The following is a 26,562-nucleotide window of genomic DNA, read 5'->3' as shown; positions in this document are numbered from 1 at the left end:
CATCAGTATAGCTCCTTGCCCAAGCACACGTAACCAGCAATAGGCATAGCATGTAAAAAACATCTTTCCCATAACACATCTCAAAATGCAATAATACAGAAAACAACCTGCCATAATAACAAACTGCGAAAGTTGCAAAAGAAAAAACCGAGAGACAATATCCAGAAAGGGTGGGGCTCTGGATTCATCTGCTGCGTCTAAGGGAAAGAAAATTAACAGGTAAGAACATAATTTTTCCTTCCCTAGCAACAGCAGCAGATGAATCCAGAGACCAATGGATGTAGCAAAGCAATCCTCAATCTGGGTGGGAAGCAAACGCCGCCTCCGCAACAACCGAAGCACAAAACGCCCCTACCGCATGCGCCCCCACATCCAAGCAGAAATGCGGAGAGAAAGCACTCTCGGAAGACCAATTAGCCGCAAGACAAATCTCCTCCAAGGAAAAAACCTCTGGGCCGAGCCCAAGAAGTAGCCATCGCTCCAGCGGAATGGTCATGAAATTCTTTTGCCAACCGCTTCCCTGCCAGCAAGCAAGCATAAAGAATGTCCTCCTGGACCCATTGAGCGATGGAGGCTTCGGACGCCGCCAGACGTTTGAGGCGTCCCTTGAAGAATACAAAAAGGAGATATAAACAACTAAAAGTCGTTAGAAACCAAGCTCACAGAGAACGCTACGTACATATCAAAAAATGCAGTGAATAAAAGCACTGCTCCCAATTTCTCCTCCCAGGAAGAAGGAAGGAAAAGCGAGCATGACATAAAAGAAAGGATGACACCCCCTAGAAAGAAATAATGGTACCATCCGAACTGATACCCCATATTTCGGAAATCAGAAATAGGAATCCCCGTTGAACAAGGCCTGCAACATAGAAAACTGCAGAGCTGAAGCATGGCCACAAGAAACCCCATGTTCAACGGTACAGCCCTTTAGAGTCCCAAAAGACAAGGATGAAATGAAGCCTTCGGTAAACTGAGAAGAAGTACGTGAAGATTGTACTCCAAACCGTGCTTTCTAAGAGGCGCATGAATATACCGCACTCTGTTTAGGACCTGAACTACATGAAGCTGAGAAGTAAGCGAAGAGCAATATACCTAGCCCTTGTAATAAGCCAAGAATGGCACTAGAAGCTGAAGGAAATTGAACGCTAAGCCCTCAGCAATACACCTGTGCCAAAAAGGAACTCTGGAGTGGTTCAAACGTTAAGAAGCACCCAAGAAAGGAAAAACCTCCAAAAGGAAGCAGAAGCCACAGGAGAAGACGTCCGTAGCACCTGGATAAGAGAAGAAACAACCTGCTTCGCATAACCCTTACACGTCAGCCAAGATTTTTCAAAAAAACTAGGTCGTAATACTAAAGTAGTACAAATATCCATGTTGAACGGACCCTAGGCGAGCAAAGCCGGAGATACCAGGAAACTTCTTAGTCCGGCTGTCGAAAGACTCATCAAATCCGCAAAGTAAGGATGGCGCCAGAGATTCTACAAATACTGTGCCCGGAAAGCGAGCTCGAGGTGGCAAATCCAAGCCATCATCAGCCAGCGGAAAACACTGAAAAAGAGAAGGCAGAAACGAGAAAGGAGCCATGCAGCTACCCCCTCTAACTCCCACTCCCTGGGCCCGCCGAAGAAGCTAGGAAGCTTAGAATTGAGAGACGAGGCCATGAGGTCTAGGTCAAGCAAATCTCACGTCCATAAAAAGAGCTAGAACGCTGAGCCACAAATCTCAATATCCAGGATGCAGAAGATTACACTATTACTAACATGCACACTTTCCAGAGCGTACACAGCGCTGTACACTGTCACATACAAGAAATGGGCCATGCTCAGATTCCGCGGAGAGAAAGTCTATCCAAACTCTTATCCTGATCCATAAAAGGATCTGCCAACAGAAGACGAAGATGAGAGTCCACCCATTGAAGCAGAACAACTTCACCTGCCAACTGAGTACAACACCTACTGCCCAAGCAGTAGAGAAATACCCCCATCCTAATACTGACCAAAAGGACCCTTAGCGGCAATCCGGAAGAATGATCTGAAGCTCCAGAAAGGTAGCCTGACCCTGCTCAAGAGCAGAAGAATGAACAAGTACTGAGTCGCCTCTGAAAACCAGACTCCAGGAGCTGAGGATGGAAGCCACGGAGCCCCCCAACCCGACAGCCCGGGATGGTCGGTGGTCATGAGATAGTCCAGCAAAGACCGAGGCATGCCTTGAAAAGAGAAATCGCGCTGAGCCACCAAATCATACAGAGTGATGCAGGAGGAGCATACCAAATAATTGGTGCCCTGAGATACCGGGAACCACCGGAACAAAAGTGACTGCTGTAGCGTAAGAAGGGGAAAGCAAGCCGAAGTCCTCAGTGGAGTCAGCAATATGGATCCCAGAAACTGTACAGAATCCCATACTCTTGGTCATGGTAAGCGAAGAAGAATACCAATCTGAGACCGAGACCCCACGCCCAAGTCTCCGTAAAGAAACACATGTCTCTCCTATATGAATAAAAACATCACCCAGATATACCTATAAATAGTACAGGAGAAAAGAGCGCTGTGCAAATTCAAAGATGCACGTGTAAAGAACTGAGGAAAATATATCACCCTTTTCGTGTCAGTCAAATGGCCCGACTGGAAGTCGTCCGAATCAAGCAGGCAGTCAAGAAGAAATTAGATGAATCGCCTGGTAGCGCCAAAACGGTACCACCGCCCACATCACCTAAAATGTTTGTGAAGCCTTGGGTAGGCGAAATGGCATGTGCCAAAACCGAAAGCGCCGCTCCAAGAGAGGCAGGCAAACCAAGTGCCGATTCGGAGTCCATAGAGAAAATGTAAATATACTCCCAGGTTGTCTGCAGAAATGTGTAACCCCGAGAAACTAATTCAGCAGAATGGGATCCAGCCTGCCCAATGGCCCCGTCTCGGGCACCTTGCAGTAAGTGGAACAACGTCCCTTAGTTCCTGAAGGACTACAAGAACTGTCCTGAGGACCAGTAACACTGAAAAGGGAAATACAAAACATAGAGACTCCAAGAACGAACTGGAAACCTGAGGAGGATGCAAAGATGCAAGCATCCTGAAAAATCTTCACAGCCCCCTGACCTGACATTATAGCATCTTCTCCCTCATGAGAAAGCCTGAAGAGTCATTGGAAGAAGTCAAGATCCCCTCAGAATGAAGTGCAGAAGGTCAGGGAATGGCAGGATTAGACTGTAGGATCTGCAAGAAGAGTCTCCTAGGAAAAATCAAGTTTCACAATGTAAAGAGGAATATACTGGAACCATGAAAACAGTACTAACCCCATGCAACATGAGCGAAATACATATGTCCTTTAAAGTGAATACGTACTAGACTCAATCAAGGTGTTGCATCTACCGCCCTGTGGAAAACAACAGCATCCTTACAGGTAGCAGACAAAGCTCACATCGCTAATGAGAGCTTCAGGGATGAGGCTAACAGCCACATAGCGCGTGATCCTCCGTGGGTTTGATAGAATAGGTGACTGGCTCCTGGTTAAAAGGAGCTGTACAGCCCTTCCTGTCTGTTCGGGGGGGCCCGTCTAGCATGTGCCATGAGAAAATGGTGACAGGAGAAACCAGCGTGATAAGCATGGAAATCTGAAGTCCAGTCCCCCTCAGAAATAGAGAAAGAGAGTCCTGGCCACAGGAAGATGCGCAGTGTCATTATGCCCACAGAGACAGCCCAAACTTGGAAACTGTTTGTACTACCTTTAGGCATATATATCCTGTGCCACTACTAGACACATGCAGCTCAGCATAGAGGCCCAAATAAGGACAGTTACCAACAGACAAAGGCTCAATCTGCAGGGACCCCCAAGAGAGACAATGAGATACCTGTGTGAAATACAGGGCACTATCTTACTGCTGATCTCACCGTGCCGTGAGTTGCCGTATGTCGCCCCAGTCCGGAGACAAACCGAGACTGGGTGACCTAGCACAGGTCAGAGTCTCTCTGGTAAACCCCTTGAGTGCTAACCCCAGAGTCCGATTAAACAAGCAGCTTCCTTCAAGGGAGTACAGCAGGAACACAGACATAGACATATAAAGCTGCCCAAGCTTGTCCCAAAGCTGGTGAAACACATACAACTTGTCTGAACCGGAAAGGAGAGAAGCCTCGGCATACCCTGAGCAAAGTCAGCTGGAAATAAACTACCGGAACGCCGCAGCTCTCCTGCCATCGCCGGAGACCCAAGCACACGCCTGATTCTGACACGTGGCCGCTGCATCAACGCTCCTAGAAACATAGTTGGATTCAAGCCCCGCAAAATTTACCCTGCCGCGGCTTGCATAGAAATAAAATCAGACTCAGGGAATAACTAGAAGAACGGCCCACAGCGCCGGAAAAAACATGTCCCATTTCATGCTGCTATAAACTGGCACCTGCACAGTCAGCTGCACATGGCCGTGACAGAGCCTCAGAATAAACAGGACTCCTGCTGCACTGAAACCCAACAATGAGAACAAGTGCGAGCAAGAAATCGCACCGCTACTGCCGCGCTGTAACCAACAAGGAAACCAAGCGCGTGCATGTAAAGGGCGGGAAGTCCCGGCTCCCTCCAAGGATTTCTAGTCATAAAACTTAGCCACAATAAAATATCCATGCCTTAAATGTACGATGACCGAACCCACAGTACTAAGACTCCCAAACAGAACCTGAAGTTCAAACAACTGTAAAAGCCAGACATACTCACAGCTTGTTGTTAGGGCCGGTTGAAGCCAGTTTGCAGCAAAAGCATGGCATAATGTAGCAACTGTGGTCTCTTTTTTTTTTTTTTTTTTTTTTTTAACAGAGAAGGGAAAGAAGAAAAAAATTGAGACCCAGTCAGACCCTCTAGCAATGGAGGGAGGGTGAGGCAGGGACAAGGGGGGGCCCAAGTGTAACCTCTAAAGCCAGCACCGTTCAGCCGGACACCCCTGTCTCACTGAAGAGAAAATCTCAACAGGAGAAATAACACTGCCAGCTCACTGAAGAGAAACCTCAACAGGAGAAACAGAATGGCAGTCTCACTGAAGAGAAACCTCAACAGGAGAAACAGAATGGCAGTCTTGCTGAAGAGAAACCTCAACAGGAGAAAATAAAGTTCCAGCCACAGCCAGAATTCAGGAGCTAGTTGAATAGCAACCTTTTCCTGCTGGGAGATAGAGATTACTGATGAGACAGGAAGAGTGCCAGCCAATAGGACCACCTGTTAATCAGTTTCTCTATCTCCGCCTGCTGGTAGATGTGAGCTATCCCATTGGTCTCTGGATTCATCTGCTGCTGTTGCTAGGGAAATACTTTTTAGATGTTTTAATTTTATTAAAAGACATGTGACCACCAGTTGACTTCTACAACTCCCTCCCACCCTGGATGTGTATGTTTAAAGGTCAGTAAAATAAAGTCAGTTATCATTCCTTACAAAATTTAGTCAACAGCTCCCAAACAGCCATATGTTTTTTTGCTGAAGCTCTGATTAAATTATATAAAGCATCTGCCAACTAAATCATACCCAAATCTACAAAGAAGGATCCTGGACCACTGACAACTACCGAACTTTTCCACCAATTGCTCTGATCACCTAAAACATAGCCAAGCTGCATAGTCTCCACAGACAACCATCGGCAAGATTCATTGTCATACAGAGACTTCAAATGCTTGGTTCAAAAGAGACTCCATCCTGCAGGCCTGAGGATCTTTCAATACTGCACCCCTCTCAACCAGGATAGTAGTCTTCTTCATCACAGATGAAACCACCGCATTTACCTTAGGCAATGAATATTTTTGATTGATGAGATGCTACTAGGTAAAGCCTAGCTTTAGACTGGTTATCAAGAAAAATGGCACCTGGAACCTTCTATTCTTCCATAATATCTATCACCTTAGGCACAAGGAACACATTAGAAGTCTTTCTGATACCAACCAAAAGGGGGTCCTGAGAATCAGAACTAGAACTTGGCTTACCCATCAAAATCTTAAGAGTAGACAAACCCTGGGAAATTAAAGAAGTGAAGTCATCCTTACCAAAAATATGGACTACAGAAGGATCCTCTCCCAATGGAAACTCATTCCTCTCAGAAAGGATATCATTCTCTAAACCAAATTGATGCTCTGATGAGTTTAAATCAGGCTGTTCCTCCACTCAAGAGACTACAGATAGCTATCATCCTGATAATGTACCCTTTTCAACCAGGGCTGCTTAAAAGCTACACTAAAAGAGGAAGCAGGGACATTAAGAAAAAGAAGAAGAGGGTAAATCTCTGCCCATAACACAATAAATCCATGTAAGAAATTTTGAGCAAGACCTAAATCCTGCAACCTGCCCACAAGAGAAGGATGCCACTGCCAGTGCGAAAGAAGACAACTGAAGAGGCTCATCTCTGGCAGCAAACCTCTGTGGGTACTGTACACATGGCAGCAGTTCCTGCCATAATTGGGTCTACCTCTGCTTCAGCCGCATTAATTGCTAGCTGTGCTCAACCAGAAACCAGAGTGCTGCTCATTAAACGGTCCTTCAGCAACGAGAGGAAAGGAAACTGCAGCTTTCTCCTCACACTATCAGAATTTTCCCCATCTCCATTGTAGCCAACCTTCGTGTTCCATAATAGAACAGTGCTTGGTTTCTTTTTTTCTGCAGTCCTGTTATAATGGACTTCAAGGGTCCTGGAAAAACAGTCCTTTATATCCAGAGTCCGTTATATCCAGAGTTGCATTTTTTAAAAACTTTATTTAGGGCAACTTGAAACAACGTAAATCGATGAACAAGTCACTGCCCAAGCATATCAGTAACATCAATAATAAAACTCAGCAAAATACTGGTATGGCACGAAATGATTGCAAACCAGAACACTGTATTGGAAAGAAAAATACTTGGTCATTTTTTTCTGGGCTGCATTTTGATACTATATCACCAGCATGCCACGTGCCTTGTAGGTGTAGCCTGCATGTCCATTATAGCCGAATAAAACTACAGCTAAAAGCGGCTCTGGGGACCAAAATAGTTGTCCGGTATATCCGAAAGTCTGTTATATGCAAGTCCGCTATATCCAATGATTTTCTGTATGTTTATAATGGCGCTTGGCCGGGACCAGCAGACCTCGTCCGCTATATGCGAGGTTCCGTTATAAGCGAGTCCGGTATAATGGGATTATACTGTAGTGAAAACTCACCAGCAACTCTGCAAGGAGGTTAGGTTGACAAAGAAAACCAATGAAGTCATTATTCTTGCTTGCATTCAAATGTTCTTATTCAAAATTTTATTTTTCTCTTTTGTTCGAGTTTGTTTCAATACAGAGACTTCCAAAAATGAAAATAAAATATAATACCCAACAAAAACAAAGCCTTTCAGCACAATTTTTTTTTTTTTTTTAGGTAAACCACAGTGGATAAATAAAAGCCAAAGAAGCCCTGATACAAACAGCTGCTAGTCAAGCCATCTGTTGAACAGCAATTAAGTTTAGATACTCAAGGTTTCCCCCCCAAAAAAAGGTCCAAGAAAAACCAAACCCCTTAAGAAAAGGTTTGGTCTGGGGGATGGAGGGAGAGAGGGACCTGAGACCCCCAGATGTCACACCCCTAAAATCTTTTTTTCTTTTTTGTTGTTCAACACATAATCAAAAGCATATGCTATGCAATTTGGTACAACTGCCATGGATTTCTTTTCTGCTATCGGTGAAAAATTATTGATAAACTGTAGCACCTACTGTATGTGCAAAACATTTATGTATTCATCAAAATATCTTTAACATACGTAATGAAGTCTTTTGTGACGCAGAAGACTTTATGCAAGACTGTCACATATTGTCTGTTGATGCTCACATAGCTTTAAGAGGATATATCTGTTTGTGCTATGTGTGTCTTGGCTTTCAATGAGCACAGTGGGCGAGGGGAAACAGCAAGTAGAGATGTATCTGTAACTAGGTATCCGTTTCCTGTTTAATGTGTGATATACTCTGCGGTTACAGCAAAATTTCAGAACAGGCAGTAGAGTTTCTGAGCTAAACTCATGGGGGAACTTATCTAATACTGCAACAACAGTTCTCACAAACACACAAATATACAGAAACTCTGACACTGCTTTCCTTACACATATAGATACAGGGAGAAACTCTAACACTATATAGATCACCCCCATAAGTCAGACACACATAACTACAGTGGGAAGCAAGCATTGCTCCGTCTGACTCCCACTCTCCCATCACACATATGATAGCAAATAGAAGCCACAAAGCACATATTTGATCCTGTTAAAACACCCTACTTTCTCTTCAGTTTTACCATCACTGAAGATTTTCTTGCTTGTCCTAAGATTGCTCCAATACTCATTTCACCTCTAACACCTCAATTGAGATCCTGTTGAATGTATCCTCCCCTTTCACAGGTATGCTCAGAAACACTCCTTGCATCACTCCTTTGCTCATAACAGAGATCTCTAGACCAGTTCCATGCAATTTTTTTCCTAAAAGTACATACAAGTTGTCATACTGGGACAGATCAAAGGTCCATCAAGTCCACTATCCTGTTTCCAACGGTGGTCAATTCAGGTCAAAAACAACTGACAAAATTCCAAAAGAGTAAAACAGATTTTATGCTGCTTATCCTAGAAATAAGCAGTAGGTTTTCCCAAGTCCATCTTTTATACAGACTTTTTTTTCTTTAAAACCCTGCCAAATTAACTGCTTTCTCCACAGAAGATGAGTTCAAATATCAAGCATGGCAATTATATCATAGATTTTTAGAATGGGGATATCCCCATGGGGTGATAAGGGCTTATTTGCGGGCTAAATTTGCCTAGAGGGAATTGTTGTTGCATTATGTTCAGAACAAAAAAAAAACAAGATAGACTTGAGCAGTCTTTCCGTACATGTTACACATTACGATGATGACTACTCTCCTTTTCAAATATTGGGACATACTCACAACACAAAACTGTTTCCAAAAGTGGCCATTAATTGCATACCAGCGAGGAAAAATGTTGAGAGAGATTCTGTCTTATAAAAGCATTGATTATACTGGAAGCACTGGAACATCAACTGGCCACTCAGTTTGTGGACATCATGGGAGTCCAATGGAATCCACTGGGTAATAACAGCAGTAGAACTAACAAATCGATTCTGGAGACATTAAACCAGCAATGTCACTCAAAGCCCAAATGATGAAGTTATGACTGTCTTATTTTGGTCACACTGTCAGAAGAGAAAGATTATTGGAGAAGGACATTATGGGGGTCTTTTATTAAGTGTGCTAGCCAATTTAGTGCACGCTAAATGCTAATGCGTCCATAGAATATAATGGGCGCGTTAGCATTTAGCACGCGCTAAATCAACTAGTGCACTTTAGTAAAAGACCCCCTTTGTTTGGGAAGATTGAAGGAACCAGGTGAAGAGGGCGACCTGCAATCGGATGGCTAGACATGTTGAAAACAATCATGGGGATGATGCTGGAGGACCTTACTGGACTAGCACAAAACCAATCTTTTAGATCTGTAATTCATCAAGTTGCTAGGACTCGAACATGAGTCAATGGCACCTAACTAACTAATAACTAAGAAATGCAAGGTCATGTGTTTGGGCTGCAAAAACCCAGGGGAACAGTACAGTTTAGGGGGTGATGAACTTATGTGCACGACAGAAGAGCGGGACTTGGGTGTGATTGTATGTGATGATCTTAAGGTAGATCACTCCTTCAAATAATAGTGCGCCACACTTTATCACCAAAAATACAGATGGAATGCTGCTTAAGCCACACTTCTTACATGAAGTTGAATGAAAGAGATTAATAATGGATCTCAAGCGCTCACTGTTACACTGCCACTAGAACAAGTCCCGGCGTGCAACATACATGTGAGCTATCATCGGTCCTTTACACTCATTATTAATCTCTTTCATTCAACTTCATGTAAAAAGTGTGACTTAAGCAGCAGTTCATCTGTATTTTTGATGATCTTAAGGTAGCCAAACAGGTTGAAAGGTGACTGTGAAAGCTAGAAGGATGCTAGGTTGCATAGAGAGAGGTATGGTTAGTAGGAAAAAGGAGGTACTGATGCCCCTGTATAAGACTTTGGTGAGACCTCATTTAGAATATTGTGTATAATTCTGGAGACTGCACCTTCAAAAAAGATATAAAAAGGATGGAGTCAGTCCAGAGGAAGGCTAGCAGTGTTCCCGCTAAGCTGTGCTGGCGTGCGCTGGCGCACAAAATATTACGTCGCAGCGCACAAGTTTCTCTTCACAGCGCACACACGCGTCGCAAAGGTAAGGGGAGGCTGGGGGAGGAATCGGACGTCGGGGTGGGGGTGCGAGGGTTCACGGAAGTTTCGCCCCCCACATTTCGCCCCCAGCAATTCGCCCCTCACATTTCGCCCCCAGGTATGTTTCGCCCCCGGTGGTGTGGCTGCCGCCGTCTCATCTGCTCAGCGTGGCTGGAGTCCTTCCCCTCCCTGGGCGGCCCGGCTGTGTGGGAGGGGGGATTGGGGTTTGGTTTCCGACCCTGGCGGCCGCGTCGCTGTCTTCCCCTCCCTGGGCGGCCCGGCTGTGTGGGAGGGGGGATTGGGGTTTCCGACCCTGGCGGCCGCGTCGCTGTCTCCCAGCCGCCCTGCTCCGGCCCCGGGCAGGGCGTGATGCACTGGAGAGCCGGGGAGCCAGAGAGAGAGTTGGGGGAGGCAGAGAGCAGGTTGATTTCAGGGCTGCAGGGCTCAGGGGCGAAATGTGCGGGGGCGAAATGTGCGGGGGCGAAATGTGTGGGGGCAAAACATCCGGGGGGCAAAATGTGTGGGGGCAAAATGTGTGGGGGCGAAACATACCTGGGGGCGAAATGTGGGGGGCGAAATGCTGGGGGCGAAATGTGGGGGGCGAACCTTCCGGATCCCGGGTGCGAGCAGGGAGGGGGGCGATCGGAAGAGGCGTACGGCAGATGGCAGGGCGGCGAGAGGAGAGTCGGGTGGGGGGGGGGAGTAACACCGGAAGAGAGCGGCAAATCCGGGCAAGGCAAGACTTGCAGAGGCGTACCTAGGGGGTGCGGGGGGTCGATCCCGACGGTCCGCTCAGCTCGCCAACAAGGAGAGGCAGCCGGACTCGCGTACGCTCCGACCGCCTCTTCTTGCAAGAAGCCGGGTCTTATTCAATCAGGAGCTGCTTTGACATGCAGCTCCTGATTGGATAAGGCCCGACTTCGTGCAGGAAGAGGCGGTCAGAGCAGACGCGAGTGATTTCCTGCACTAGGCACCACATGAAGTCACCCACCGTACCACTCGATTCGGGTAAGCGCAGGTATCGGTGGGTGGCTTATTTGCGGGGGTGCCTTATTTTATATTTTTGTCTAAAAAGGGGGGGCTGTCTTATTTGATGGCCCTGCCTTATCATCGGGGAAACACGGTACTACTACTAGTAAATTAGTAATGCGCTACAAAACTGAGGCCGCACGAGCGCCATTGTTTATCTATACATGCATGAAGCAAGTTCTTTTCAAGTTTCGATCGTTTGAAGCGTGTGCATAAACTTTCTTTTGCGATCTTCCATAGATTCAGTCAAATAATTTTTACATCCATTCGAAAATGTCGAAGCGTAAAGAGAATGAAGAGTTTGGTAGCAGCACAAAGAAAAAGCGCAGCCAATTTAAGAAGGAATGGCTGACCGAGTTTTTGGTTGACACCACGTTGCCGCACGCGAGTGGACGGAAAACAGTGGCGATGAAAGAAATATTCGAATATAGCGACACGGACAACGCATTAATTTGCTCCCTATGCCGAAAAGCAGGTGTTAACGGAGAATGGAGCACAGGGAAGACTTGGTCTGAGTGGAAAATTGATTATTTAAAGCGTCATCTGAATCATAATTCTCATTTAGAAGCGGTTCAAAAGCTTCACAATCAAAGCCGAGGTTTTCTAATGAATTTCTTGAAAGAAACTCCCGATAGTCGGAACAACAGAATCGAATACGCACAGAGATATAAATCAAGTCCAGAGGAAGTTAACATTTTAATTGATAATATATTGCTAGCGGTAAAGTTGAATTCGTCCATGCTATCCGTCCAGGAAATTCACAATCACATGGCTAAATACGTAAAAATACCTGATAGCTGGAGAAGCAAAAACTATGCTTTCGAGTTCCTTGACTGCATAAATGCCATTGTTAAACGGGAAACATTTACAGAAATCCGGAGGTCTCCTTTTCATACCCTAATAATTGATGAAAGTACTGATATTTCTGTTTCGAAAATGCTCATAATATACATTAAATTTAGAAGAAGTGGCAGCAACATTCATGAGACAGTTTTTGCTGGCATCAAACATCTAACTGCTTGTGACAGCACAGCTATAGTTGATGCTATAAAGCAGTTTTATAGTGAGAACGATTTAGATTTCAGTCGTATGGTCATGTTCACGTCCGATGGAGCATCAGTCATGCTTGGGAAGCATAATGGTGTAGCTGCAAAGTTACGTCAATCAGTTCCTCATCTTCTAGAGCAACACTGTGTAGCTCACCGCGAAGATCTAGGCATAGACGATGCATGGAAAACGATCCCATTCATGAAAGAGATTGAAACTCTAATACGCACCGTGTATACGATTTTCAGTAGATCGAGCGTACAAAAAGCCAAACTGGAGGATATTGCTAATGCTGCAGACCAATGTTCCCTCTAAGGATTGATGAGGTGTGTGCAAAAAAAAATATGCATGAGCGACAAGTTACATACTCCACAAATTTATGAGCAGGCGCGGAGGACAAGTGCCCATGAGATTGTGGGAGGGTTAAATACTCAAAACTTAAAAGAATAACAATTTACTTAAAGTTTTTGCTTCGCCAGCTTTCTGGTATCTTTATATACAGTGGCGTACCTAGCATATGTAACACCCGGGGCCCATCATTTTTTGGCACCCCCCATCTGTACGCAAAACATGATTTTTAGTAACAAGCCACACGTCACACATGAGTAACTAGGAAAAGGCAGCATCTTACATATTGCAGTGAGCAGTACATCAATACACCCATTGTAAAACTAAACAAGCCAGACCAGCACAGATCAATCCTACACCGTCAATCCTAACAGAAAACCATGTCTTTCGAACACACAGAACACAGAAAATACCTTCGCCTAGTATGGAATATGTCATCACAAACTAACCCCTCCCCCTTTTACAAAACTGTAGTGTGGATTTTAGCCACATTGGTAACAGCTCTGATGCTCATAGAATTCTGAGCATCAGAGCTGCTACCACCACGGCTGGCGCTAAAAAACGCTCCACAGTTTTGTAAAAGGGGGGATAAAATAGAAATACACAGACAAAGGTTAAATTGAACCAGCAAGAAGCTGGACTCTGCATAAAATGCAACACCACAGAAACAGTGACATATGTCTCCTAAAGCAATAAATAAATAGAAACTTTTTGGGCTTGCGAGCTACTTTAAAATGACCAAGTCAAAATGATCTACCAATAATAAAATTAAAAAACACAAAGCACACTATACGCTGAGAAAATGTTAATTATCATTCCTATTCTGGGTTTTTTTCAAAGAGGTCAAGGCAGATGACTCTATGCATTGTCACCTCAATAACAACCATACAAAAATAGACAAATATACCCCTCTTCCTTTTTATTAAACCACAATAGCAGTTTTTAGCGCATGGAACTGCGCTAAATGCCCAGCGCTGCTCTCGACGCTCATAGGCTCCCTGCGCTAAAAAACACTATTGCGATTTAGTAAAAGGGGGCCATAGCGCAAAATATAGACAGCATATATAAATTCAGACACATTTTGATCACTAAATTTAAAATAAAATCATTTTTCCTACCTTGTCTGGTGATTTCATGAGTCTCTGGTTGCACTTTCATCTTCTGACTGTGCATCCAATCTTTCTTCCCTTCTTTCAGCCTGTATGCTTCCTCTCCTCCAGACCTCATTCCCTCCCCTAACATTTTCTTCCTCTCTCCCTGCCCTTTCTTTCTTTTTTCTCTCTTGATGCCCCCCTTTCTTTTTTTCTGTTTCCCTTCTGTCTCCCTGCCTGCCCCCTTTCTTTCTTTCTCCCTACCCTCCACAAAGCCATTGCTGCCACCATCCATGGAAACAGGCCCCAAAGCCACCACTGCGGCTGCCCCAAGCTCTCTCTGCTTCCCATCGTCGGACCGCCCCCCCTTGGTACGCCACATTTCAGGCAGCGGAGCGGAGCGGCGGATGAACAAAACAAGGCTCTGAGGAGGACGTGCAGGCACAGCGTCGCCTGAGGAGAACGACAAGCGCCGGACTCTCGCCACTTCCGTCCCCTTTCGTGGTGCCGCGCCGGCGCTTGGCCTGAGCCACGGCCGCCGCTTCCTCTCAACTCCGCCCGCGCTTGATTCCAGTCGCGCCCACTGCGAAATGTGAGGGGCGAATTGCTGGGGGCGAAATGTGGGGGGCGAAACTTCCGTGAACCCTCGCACCCCCACCCCGACGTCCGATTCCTCCCCCAGCCTCCCCTTACCTTTGCGACGCGTGTGTGCGCTGTGACGAGAAACTTGTGCGCTGCGATGTAATATTTTGTGCGCCAGCGCACGCCAGCGCAGCTTAGCGGGAACACTGCTGCAGACTCAGATGTCATTTCATTTAAAGCTATACATGATGTTAGGTGGCTGTCTCGGCACTTTGCTGTAAGTGCAGTGGTTAGAAATTATGACATCCTGTTAGAATATTGTCAAGAACAGGTGGAAGAAGACAATGATCCCGTGCACAAATACTGCCTGACTAAATTGAGTAATCTGGAATTTAAAGTTGCGCTATTTATTCTCTGCGATGTTCTTGAGGAGCTTGGATCACTGTGTAAGCTTCTTCAGAAGAGTTGTTTGGCACCTTTGGATGCATTCCAGTTCACTAAAGCCAAATTAAGGAAACTCAGATCTCAATATCTGGGAGAAAAACCACATTTCAATGAAAATGTTGAAACTCTCATTTCATCTTGTAATTCTGTAATTAAAACAGATCATATTCTTACATTTATTACACAAACTTGTGATCATATGGACAAAAGATTTCCTGACAATGAATTAGAGGACTGGCGTGTTTTCGACAAAGACTGTATCTCAAATCCGTCCAACTTAGAGGAATTTACATTTGGAAACGAACAATTTTCACGATTATCTAACCGTTATTTTCTGTTAATGAACAAAGATGATGAACATTGTTTCAAAAGGCAGCTTATTTCAGAATATTCGGAGTTCAAATATATTATTGCTGAAAAAGTAAAAGCAGGAGCTATACAAACGATTCAGGAAATGTACAATTTTGCTCAGCAGCATAAACAGTTCAGTGGACTAAATGCTCTATTAGACGTGTGTGGCACCTTTCAGGCTTCAAGTGCCGATTGTGAGAGAGGATTTAGCTTGATGAATGCTATAAAGACAAAGACTCGTAATAAGTTAAGAGTAGAACATTTGGAATGCCTAATTATAATCAAACTTTATTTAGCCACAGGAAATAATGTAAACATAGACAGTGTTTACAATTTTTGGAAATCAGAAAAAGGCAGAAGAGAACAATCTTAATAAAGAATTTTGGAGCCTAAAAGCCTATGGAGAACTTCCAGAACATGCTAAAATCAATGAAACGGACACATTTGGCCCCGGTGATGACGATGAAATCCAGTTTGATGATATTGGGGATGATGATGAAGATATTGATGATATCTAACTTGAGTGAAGAATTGATTCCATTCCAGTTTCACAACAATTATTCTACAACATATTGAGTGAACTCTTCTCACTGAAGGCAAACTTTGTGCCCAATAAAATGGTTTTCAATATTTTGTTTTAATGTATTTATACTTTTGTGTAGAAGCTGGAATTGATAGATTGTCTAGAAATTGAAAGCATCAAACGTATTGTCTTCTGGACTGTTTTTAATTTACAGTTTACACATATGGATGTAACAGACATAACTACATTTGTTGTAAAACATTTATTAAGATATCATTTCATCCCTACAATTTCTGTAGACTGTTTTAAAATAAATTTGAGTTTTTCTGGTAAAAAAATAAAAAAAAATAAAGAATTTTGTACTTTCAAGAATTAATGCGTTGTTTTGTGTTCTTAAAAATATTATTTAACGTTATTTAATTTAGCGTGTAGGCCTAAAATTCCTTTGAATACCTCGTCCTCATGTATCAGCAACTTTGACAACATATTTATTTGGCTCATAACTTGCTGGCGCCCGATATTTTTAGCTCACAGTGAAAAAAGTTTGCTCACAACACCCGCCCGCTTAGAGGGAACAGGCTACTACAATGGTATGTGATCTTCATCAGAAGGCGTATGGGGACAGACTTAAAGATCTCAATCTGTATGCTTTGGAGGAAAGGCAGGAGAGGGGAGATATGATAAAGATGTTTAAATACCTATGTAATGTAAATGCACATGAATCGAGTCTCTATCATTTGAAAGGAAACTCTGCAATGAGAGGGCATAGGAGTAATCTAAGGAAATACTTTTTTACAGAAAGGGTGGTAGATGCATGGAACAGTCTCCCAGAAGAGGTAGTGGAGACAGAGACTGTGTCTGAATTCAAAAGGGCATGGGATAGGCACGTGGGATCTCTCGGAGAGAGAAAGAGATAATTGTTACTGCGGATGGGCAGACTAGATGGGCCATCTGGCCTTTATCTGCCATCATATTTCTATTTTTCTATGAGCAAATTCACATTTTGATACACTTGAACATGCAAAGTTGAGAAGGTGGTGGATGGACACTTATTTGGCAACTTCAGCTCTGGATAGGAAAGCTGGATGTGTGATTTTATTTCACAAGTTTGTTAGTGGAAATACATAAATCTTATATTGATCCTAATGGGCATTATATAGTGGCACACGGCTCAGTGGATTGGCAACCTTTGATATTATTTAATATATTTTCCCAAATATTTATACGTAGTACAGCATTTTTGGTACTATTATTTGAGAGGTTTCTTTGATGGGTGATATACCGATTATTATGGGCAGAGATTTTAATTTGGTTCATGATCCAGCTCTAGATGGAACTGGGAGTTCCTTAAGAGAAATTTATGATACTGCTAGAGGCATTCCTCTGGTCAATGCACCTTTGGACCCGGTTGATATATGGAGAGTCCTTCATCCCCAGGAGAGGGACTATACCCATCTTTTGAGGGTGCATAGTACGCAGTCACGGATTGATTACCTTCTGGTCTCCCAATCTCTGTTTTCAAAAGTAATGAATACAGCCATTGAGGCCTATCAGATCTCAGATCATGCCCTGGTCTGGTTTGATCTTGATAACCCAGTGACTTCTACCAGTACCCCAATTTTGAGGTTCCCTATAGAACTCTATAGAGATATAGTTTTTTTTAGGATTATTTGGTCTACAAATGGCAGGATTATCAAACTTTTAATTTCCAGCATCGAGACAATTCTATTCTTTTTTGGGAAACTGCATAGGTAGTGCTTCGTGGAGACATAATTTCTTATGTTTCCCACAAGAAAAAAATGAGAGACAGGGAGATACTGCAATTGGAATGACAGATATGTCAATTGTGTAAAGAATTTGGTATCTCTCCCACATCTGCAATTAGAGAACAAATAAAAGTATCTCAGTCGACTTTGAATTTTCTGCTGAATCAGCAGACTCTCAAATCTCAACTCTTTCATGGATTTCAGTTTTATAATCAGGCCAATAAAAGTGGTTCTCTTCTGACTAAGATTGCCAGACAATGGGAGGGTCCAAAACATATTTCTTTTTTAAAATCACAGACTGGAAGTCTCATTATAGAGGACAGAGGCATCAATAGAAACTTTCAACAATATTTTGCTTCTCTGTACCAAGCCCCCATAGATCAAGGCTTAAGTAGTGAGAAATATCTAGATAGTTTAGACCTTTCCTCACTGGATAAAGAATCTCGGCAGTCTTTAGGGTGCCCTGTTTTAGATGAAGAGATACAATGGGTAATTAGCCAAAGCTCTAATCATAAAACACCAGGACCGGATGGTTTCCAGGCAGAATTTTATAAATTACTTCAAGATTACATTACACCTTCTTTGAGGGCTATGTTTCAAGAGAGCATATGCACAGGTCATCTACTAGAATCCTTATCCTATTGTAGTACTTTCAAAACCAGGGAAGAATCATACTCTTCCAGGTTCCTATCGACCAATATCATTGTTAAATTATGAAATGAAGCTTCTGGTAAAGATTTTGGTCAATAGGTTGGCTGGAAAACTACCTCAGTTGATCACAGAACAATAAGTTGAATTTGTGTGAGATCAGTACATAGAGAAAAATCTCCGGAAGATTTTGGTGTCTATTGCTGTAATGCAGCAGGATAAGATTTTGACCATTTTGGTTAGTTTCGATGTTGAAACATTCTTCAACCAAGTCTCATGGGATCTTTTATTTACTATATAAGAGGAAATATGGACTGGGAGACTCTTTTACTCATAGTATACAAATGTATCAAAAACCAAGAGCATGTGTTTGGGTTAATGGTCCAGTGTTTAACAAGTTTGAGATCTTTAGAGGGACACGTCATAGGTGTCCTCTTTCTCCACTATTGTTTAAGTTTTTATTGGATCCTTTGATTTGGGAGATATAAAGTAACCCTGAAACTAGAGGTATACCTTTAGGCTCATCACTTTTCAAAGTTGATGCTTTTAATCTAGCACCCCCAATTTTGGCCTTAAGAATCTTAATGGAAAGTTTTTGAGAATATGAGGACTTCTTAGGCTTTAAATTAAATTTAGAGGTCTGAGGCTCTGCCTTCAGAGGAAGCTTTGAAAACTGATTGGCTTGGGATGGGTGGACCGTCATTTCACTTATTTAGGAATCCAGTTACCAATGCAGCTTGATCAATTATATAAGGTTAACACTGGCAAATTGTTGAAACAGACAGAGTAACAATTAAAAGTCTGGAGATAACTGCCCCTTTCATTGCTGGGGAAAATAGCTTTGGTGTGAATGACATTGTTCCCTCGGCTTTATGTTTTCAGGGTTTTACCATTATGGATAACACAAAAAGATCTGGGGCAGGTATGAAAGTTGATGGGGAACTTTTGTTGGGGAGGAAAATTACTATGACTGTTATGATTATTTGATAGGAACTTGGCATAGGTTGTGATTGGGTCTCCCAGATTTACAACTTTATAATTGGGCCTGTTTGTTGAGACATTTAAGTAATTGGATACAAAGTGCAGAAGACTACTCCATATGGTCTGGAGGCATCTTTTTTTTCATCCCTGGCATTTGAATTATTTGTCATAAGTTAAGGGAAAACATCTTCCAATACAATTTAAGAATCGTGTGTTGTTACAACCTCTCTAATTGGTCTGGAAAGCGTTAACTAAACTGTGGACTCGGGATCCATGCTATTCTTTGTTATTACCTGTTATGGGAAATGCCAATTTTAGTACAGAAACAGATGGTAAAGTCTTCCGAGGCTGGCATGCCCAAGGAGCAGATTTATTGGAACATTATGTGCTGAGAATTGAGAAGGAGCTTGGGAAACCATGAAAGAGATACATTTGCTTATTTGCAATTGCGGCACTATATACAATCTTTGCCCTCTTCATTCATTTCTTATGTTTTTTGGGTAGACTTTGAACTTTGCTGACTCCTGACTGTCTCATTGTTTAAGGTTGCATTGGTTGGAGAGAAGCCTCCTAAGCAATATGAGTACTATTTTAATAAATGGAAGTTGGAGTGGAGGGATTCTTGTAGAGAATTTAATGTTCCCACCATTATAAAATTAATTTCAACAGTAGTGTATAGAGAGAATGTTGGTTCGGAATCCTGCACAGGGCCTATTTTCCTATAACCAGAGCGTTCAAGATGGGATGTGTGCTAGAGCAGTGTTCTTCAACCTTTTTACACCTATGGACCGGTGGAAATAAAATAATTATTTCATGGACCGGCAAACTAATAAGACTAAAATTTTTAAAAACCCCATTGCCGCCCTGTCCCCGCGAGCTCGGTCCCGTTAACCATCTGATCCCATCCGCACAAGCCTCAAATAGTTATGATTTTATATTGAACATATTTTATTAAAGTATAAAAAGAAACAATATTCTGTACAATTGTCATTTTATAAATATAAATAATACAGGGCAAGGATCAACAAAACCCCCGTTTCCCCTCCCCTTCACATATATCCCCTCTACTATCAAGAAAACTGAATAAGCCAAATTATTACAGAATGCTACGCAAATATCATGCTAACAGAATACCGCAGTCACACATGGCAGGAATGGTGTTAGGGGGAATGCAACTAGGGCAACTGCCTCATGGTCAGAGAGAGCCCTAAGCCAGCTGGAAGCTAAAGACGCACTGCCTGGGCTTTGCACTCCCCAGTTATGTCTAACATCAGCTCTAGCAGGATACATATTTTAAATCTGATATATTCTAATCACAAGATAGAAATAAAATTATTTTTTTCTACCTTTTGTCATCTCTGGTTTCTGCTTTCATCGTCTTTTCACTCTCTTCCATCCAGCGTCTGCCCTCTGTCTCTTCAATCCAGCATCTGCCTCTTCCATCCACTATCTGCCCTCTACCCCTCCCCCTCCCATATGGTATCTGCGTTCTTTCTATGCCCCTCTCTCCTACACCAGATCTAGCATCTTTGTCCCTCTTTCCTTATTTTTCATCTGACCCCCTTCCCAGCATCAATCTCTTTCTACCTTGTCATTCCTCTGTCTCTTCCCTTTTCCCTCTTCTGATCTCTCCATTCCATCCTGACTCCTTCCCCTCCTCTAATCTCCCCGCCAGCTGTTTCCTTCCAATGTTCCTCCTCCCCTGTCCAGCAGTACCTTCTCCCTTTCTTCCTCCCCTTATCCAACAGTAACTCTCTTCCCTTCCCCTTCTCCCCTGCCAGTAGTAGCCCCTTCCCCTCCCTTGTCCAGGAGTACCCCTTCTCCCTTTCCTCCTCCCCTTATCCAACAGTAATTCTTATCCCTTCCCTTCCCCTTCTCCCTGTCAGCAGTAGCCCCTTCTCCTCCCTTGTCCAGGAGTACCCCTTCTCCCTTTCCTCCTCCCCTTATCCAACAGTAATTCTCATCCCTTCCCTTTCCTTTCTCCCCTGTCAGAAGTAGCCCTTCCCCTCCCTTGTCCAGGAGTACCCCTTCTCCCTTTCCTCCTCCCCTTATCCAACAGTAATTCTCATCCCTTCCCTTCCCCTTCTCATCCCTTCCCTTCTCCTCCCTTGTCCAGGAGTACCCCTTCTCCTTTTCCTCCTCCCCTTATCCAACAGTAATTCTCGTCCCTTCCCTTTCCCTTCTCCCCTGTCAGAAGTAGCCCCTTCTCCCTTTCCTCCTCCCCTTATCCAACAATAATTCTCATCCCTTCCCTTTCCCTTCTCCCCTGTCAGCAGTAGCCCCTTCCCCTCCCTTGTCCAGGAGTACCCCTTCTCCCTTCCCTCCTTCCCTCTCCAGCAAATGTTTCCTTTATGTAAGCTAGCGGCAGCTCTGTGTGCTTTTAACTTCGGCACAGAAGCATTATTCTAGCAGTTAGTATTATGAGAATATGGCTAGGGATGTCATTTTGATGGAAGGTGCCAGCTGAGGCAGGAGTGATTAAGGATTGATCCTATCCTGGGACCCCCCAAGGGACTTGTAATGGTAGGCCCAGATAGGGCTATGAACTGGGGGGGAGGGGAAAGGGAATCATTTGGTAGTTGGGGATGTTGCTCATGGGGGTAGGGCTTCAGATCAGAGATGGGGCTTCTGATCAGATGGGCTTTGAATCACTATTAATCCTATTAATCACTATCCTATTAATGCACTTCCAGAGGACGTAATAGGACAGAGTACGGTACTGGAGTTCAAGAAAGGATTGGACAATTTCCTGCTGGAAAAAGGGATAGAGGGGTATAGATAGGGGGCTACTGCGCAGGTCCTGGACCTGTTGGGCCGCCGCATGAGCGGACTGCTGGGCACGATGGACCTCGGGTCTGACTCAGTGGAGGCATTGCTTATGTTCTTATGTTTATGTTCTTAAGTAAAGAGCAGTTGGGGAATGATTGAGGTACTAGAATCTTGAGCGGGGTGGGGGTGGGGGTTTAGGGGATGATCAATCTTTTTAAGATGCAGCCTGGGAACATTAGGCAATGGCTTTGAGATTCAATGCTAGCAAGATGGTAAATTAAACCCAGCTTTTGGCTGGAGTTATTTTTCCAGCTATCAATAGACTTGCAATATTCACTGCAAGTCACATTATAAAATTTACATAGTAATGGAGTGCAAGTTTCCAAACTTACTTAGCATTTGATATACCACATTAGCAAAACATTTATGTGGTTTATATTTAAATAAAAGTATATGTGAAAAATAAAATAACTACTATGTACCCTGCATTAACTTCCCCCCTCTTTTACTAAGCTTGATAGTGTGGGCTGACACATTAAATTAGTGCCCCCCACAAACTTGTTTTTTTTGCTCTGGCACACTAATGGAGCAAATGTTTTTCTTTGGCCCACCCATAACTCCGCCCCACTCCACCCCTTGCCTCACCCTACATGAACCTCATCTCATTTTTCCTGAGCTAGGGGCCATGTCTGGAAGGCCTCTGAGCATGTGTTGACATTGATACGATGATGTCACGCACATGTGCACATCATCATCATGTCAACATCTGAGAATGACATGGTGACTGTCACCTGCGGCTAGCCATGGGTAACCCACCGAAACGAGGACAAAAAAAAACCTGGTCACCGCAGGTATGGGGACAAGGCCATTCACCGCCCCGTGGAGCAGTGAATGGCCTTGTCCCCATAGTTAATTGAGGGAACGCGTGCAAAATACTTAAAATCTGATCGCGCGATTCGAGCATCTCCCTCCCTCACCTTTACCTTCGCTGGCGATTTTTCTCTTAACAAGCAGCTGCAGCATTTCCTGAAGTCGCGTGCGGCTGGCTGGCTGCCTGAAATTTTTCCTCTAACGCAATCGGAAACATGAAGTTGCGTCAAAGCAGAGGAGAAGTTTCAGGCAGCAAGCCAGCCGCACGTGACTTTAGGAAATGCTCCAGCTGTTTGTTAAGAAAAAAATTGCCAGTGAAGGTAAGGGCAAGGGAGGGAGGGAGATGCACGGACTGCAATGGCGAGAGGGAGGGAGGGAGGGAGGGAGGGAGGGGGCTGCTGCTGGGGACAGAGGACCCAGCTGAAATTAACCTTTTTAAAAATATATATATTAGTTTCCCATACAGCTTGGGGGGAAAAAGGACACAAAATCAAAACTGGTCGAGGAGTAGGAAAGAGAAAGGGGAGAAGGACAGGCAGATGAGCCAGATGCTGGAAGCGGGGGGAGAAAGAGGGAAAGAAGCTAGATGGGGTTGGAGAGGAGAGAGACACATAGGTGTGGAAGAGGAAGAGAGGGGAAATCTGGACACAGGAAGGTAACAGAAACAGAGGGGAAATTATGTGCATAGGGCATAGGGACAGAGACATAAAGGGGAGATACATGGGGGGAGGAATTATATGCATCGGAGCATAGGGACAGATACATAAAGTGGAGATACAAGGGGATGGTATATGGACATAGGGGAGGCAATGCTGGACATAGGAGGGAGTATACAGATACAGAGGGGAGATATTAGAAATGGGGAAAATAGGAACACAGAAGGGAGATGGTTTGCGGGGACGGGACCGGGACCAAGCTTGCAGGGACAGATGTCAGGGACTGAGCTCACAGGGATTGGACGGAGACGAGCTCAAGGGGACGGGGCGGAGACGGGGGACACATTTTTTCCCCATGTCATTCTCTAATTTATATACTGCCTTTCTGTGGTACAGTGAAAGCAGTTGTCATACATATTGCATTAAGGCACTTACAGTACACATGACTTAAAGCCCTAATATAGCTTGATAACTTCCTCACTTAATTTCTGACTAAAAAGTAATTTAATTAAAAAAATTGTATTCTGCCTTAGAAGCCAGAAGAGCACAATAAAGTTCCTTAAACAATTCAAGACTGTGATTTAAGTAGATGTAAGGGATCAGCCAAGCAAATTAACAAGAGGGGAGAGGCATGGATTACATATATTTTACGCAGGTATTTTCTTTGTCCCTAGTGGGCTCACAATCTGGAGGGTCACCGACAAATGGCTTGCTCAGCTTTACAAGGATCTGCAGTAGGAATTGAACCCAGTTCCCCAGGTTCTCAGCCCACCGTCCTAACCACGAGGATTCTCCTCTACTCCGTCTAAAATCTCTTTTCCTTTAAACATAACAGTGACGGTATCTTTGTTGCAAATAGCCTTGCTTCTGACAGCGGTTTACTCTTTACCTGCTGTATATAGCAGTTGGCGGTGAGGGATACTTACCTTCAAAACTTTGCCAAAGGCTCCATCACCAAGCTCCCCTGTTACTGCCCAGCCATCCTCTGGGTTCTCGTCCCGGTTCACATTCTCATAGCGCTTTATTTTCTTCTTCTCGACTCCCAACTTGAACAGCCTTCGGAAGAAATCCATCGCCGCCAGGTCTGGGGGGGGGGGGGGGGGGGTTGAGGGGTGAGTGCGGAGGTCACCTCCAGGGGTCAGCCTGGCGAGGGGAATGAGGGCGCATACCTATCCGCAAGCAGAGTCAAATCCCCTACGGGAGGAGTGGGGAAGCTAGAGAAGACCCCACAGCGATAACAGCTTTCCCAATTAAATAATAATAATAATTAAAAAAAAATATTGATCCAGGAGAGTAATAGTGCTGTCCTTTCCCTCGGCCGATCTGTCACCTCAGTTTAGCTTTGCAATTTGGGCTCCATCATTGACCCCATTCACCGACAGAACACCTGTAAAGCCACCACAACCGAGTCTGCCAAATTTCGCGCCCAGTGTGTCTGGCTCGGTGCCTAAAAGCCAGCAGTGAGCAGAATCCTTGACAAAAATAAAAATTAAAGTCCAGGAGAAAATGCTGCGAGGTCGCAAACCCCGGAGTCAACTGTTTCTTCTGCAGTAGTTCTCCCGCGCCCTAAGACACATCGTGGCAGGAAACAAGCTTCGACAGCTCACACTGAAGAGAAAGTCAAAGAAGGGGGAGGGCGGTGACACGTGAGGATTCACTTTGGCCCGGGCAGAGAGAGCAGAGGACCTGAAAAAAGGTATTCTATGATGTATTAAAAACGGCAGACCACCACAGACTCATCCATGTGAAAAGCTTAATATTTTAGCCCTACCCTATGTTTCCCTTTAATGAATAAGTTTCCGGTCAAAGGTCTTGTTGCTGTCAACATCTTGAAAGAAAACCAAAAACACCTTTGCTACCCATGCTCTTACTCCTGATCCACTCCCATCAGATAAATACCACCCCTCCCCGTCTTTTATGAAGCTGCCAAATCCACCAATAAAAAAAACCCTAATTACATTACATTACATTAGGGATTTCTATTCCGCCATTACCTTCTGGTTCAAGGCGGATTACAAAAGATTAATTAAAAAAACGGTGTTACAATGGGAGAACTATTGATTAGCTAGAAAGGTAGGTAGTAGATCTTTTAAATATTTCACGGGTTGTTAAGGATAAGGCGGTTTGCAAAAGAATTAAGAAGGGGGTCATAATGGAAGTTGTTATTACTAGTGAGGTAAAGGGTAGATCAATTGTCAGTTTTGGAGTTATTAAGAGTACGTGGTGTTATGGTTGCTTCAGGAATTTCTTGAAAAGTATAGTTTTTATTTCTTTTCTGAATGTCTTGTAGTCTGGGGTGGTCGTCAGAAGGTTGGAAATCTGGTTGTCCAGCCTTGCGGCTTGAGTGGCTAGGAGGCCGTCGTGTAGTTTTGTTCGTTTTACTTCCTTGATTGGGGGAGGTATGAATGGGGAGTGCGTTTTTCTGTGTCTGGTAGTGGGTGCTTGGATGAGGCGATTGTTCAAGTAAGATGGGCTGTCTCCGTTTAGGGTTTTAAATAACATGCAGTAGAATTTAAATTTGATTCTTTCTTGGATTGGAAGCCAATGTGAGTTGATGTAGGATTCTGTGATATGGTCATATTTTCTCAATGAGTAGATGAGTCTCAAAGCTGTATTTTGATTTGTTTGAAGTTGTCTAATCATAGTAACAGGGCAAGGAAGGAAGAGGATGTTGCAGTAGTCCAGTAGACCTAGTATTAGGGATTGTACTATAAGTTGGAATTGTGTTCTTTCAAAGAATTTCCGGACTAGTCTCAGATTTCTCATGATTGCGAAGGATTTCTGAATTGTTTTGTTTATTTGCGGTTGCATGGTGCAGCATCTGTCTATGGTCATGCCAAGTAGTTTTATGGTAGTTTGGATGGGATAGTTGATTGCGTTGAGTTCTAAGTTGGTTGTGGTTTGGACCTTGTCATTTTCGAGAAGGATGAATTTGGTTTTGTCTGGGTTGAGTTTAAGTTTGTGATCTTTCATCCAGGTTGTGACTGTTTCAAGTGTTCGGTGAAGTGTGTCTGTCATGGTAGGTTTAGAATGATCATATGGGATGAGGATGGTGATGTCATCTGCATAACTATAGGTGGTTATGCCTAGATTGTCCAGATGTGTTCCTAGAGAAGCAGTGTAAAGGTTGAAGAGGGTAGGGGATAGTGGAGATCCTTGTGGTACGCCGCAGGGGTTTGACCAAGGTTCTGATTTTTCTTTGTTTGATTTTACACTGTAGG

At 43.8% G+C, this 26,562-nt stretch overlaps 1 protein-coding gene across 2 annotated transcripts in view; it reads right to left on the bottom strand.

Annotated features, from left to right (window-relative positions):
• The window catches only part of LOC117362837 (serine/threonine-protein kinase 10-like), a 125,912-nt gene extending 100,701 nt beyond the window's left edge, over positions 1 to 25,211 (bottom strand). For both annotated transcript variants that reach the window (XM_033949875.1, XM_033949876.1), the window contains exon 1: positions 24,268 to 25,211. In XM_033949875.1, coding sequence (XP_033805766.1) covers positions 24,268 to 24,414 — 147 coding nt within the window. In that variant the 5' untranslated portion in view covers positions 24,415 to 25,211. The remainder of the gene's footprint in view (positions 1 to 24,267) is intronic.
• Positions 25,212 to 26,562: the final 1,351 nt, after the last annotated feature.

This window comes from Geotrypetes seraphini, chromosome 6 (assembly GCF_902459505.1).
Source record: "Geotrypetes seraphini chromosome 6, aGeoSer1.1, whole genome shotgun sequence".
Classification (NCBI taxonomy): Eukaryota; Metazoa; Chordata; class Amphibia; order Gymnophiona; family Dermophiidae; genus Geotrypetes; species Geotrypetes seraphini.
The sequence above is the reverse complement of the archived record's forward strand: the minus strand, read 5'-3'. Positions and strand labels throughout refer to the sequence as shown.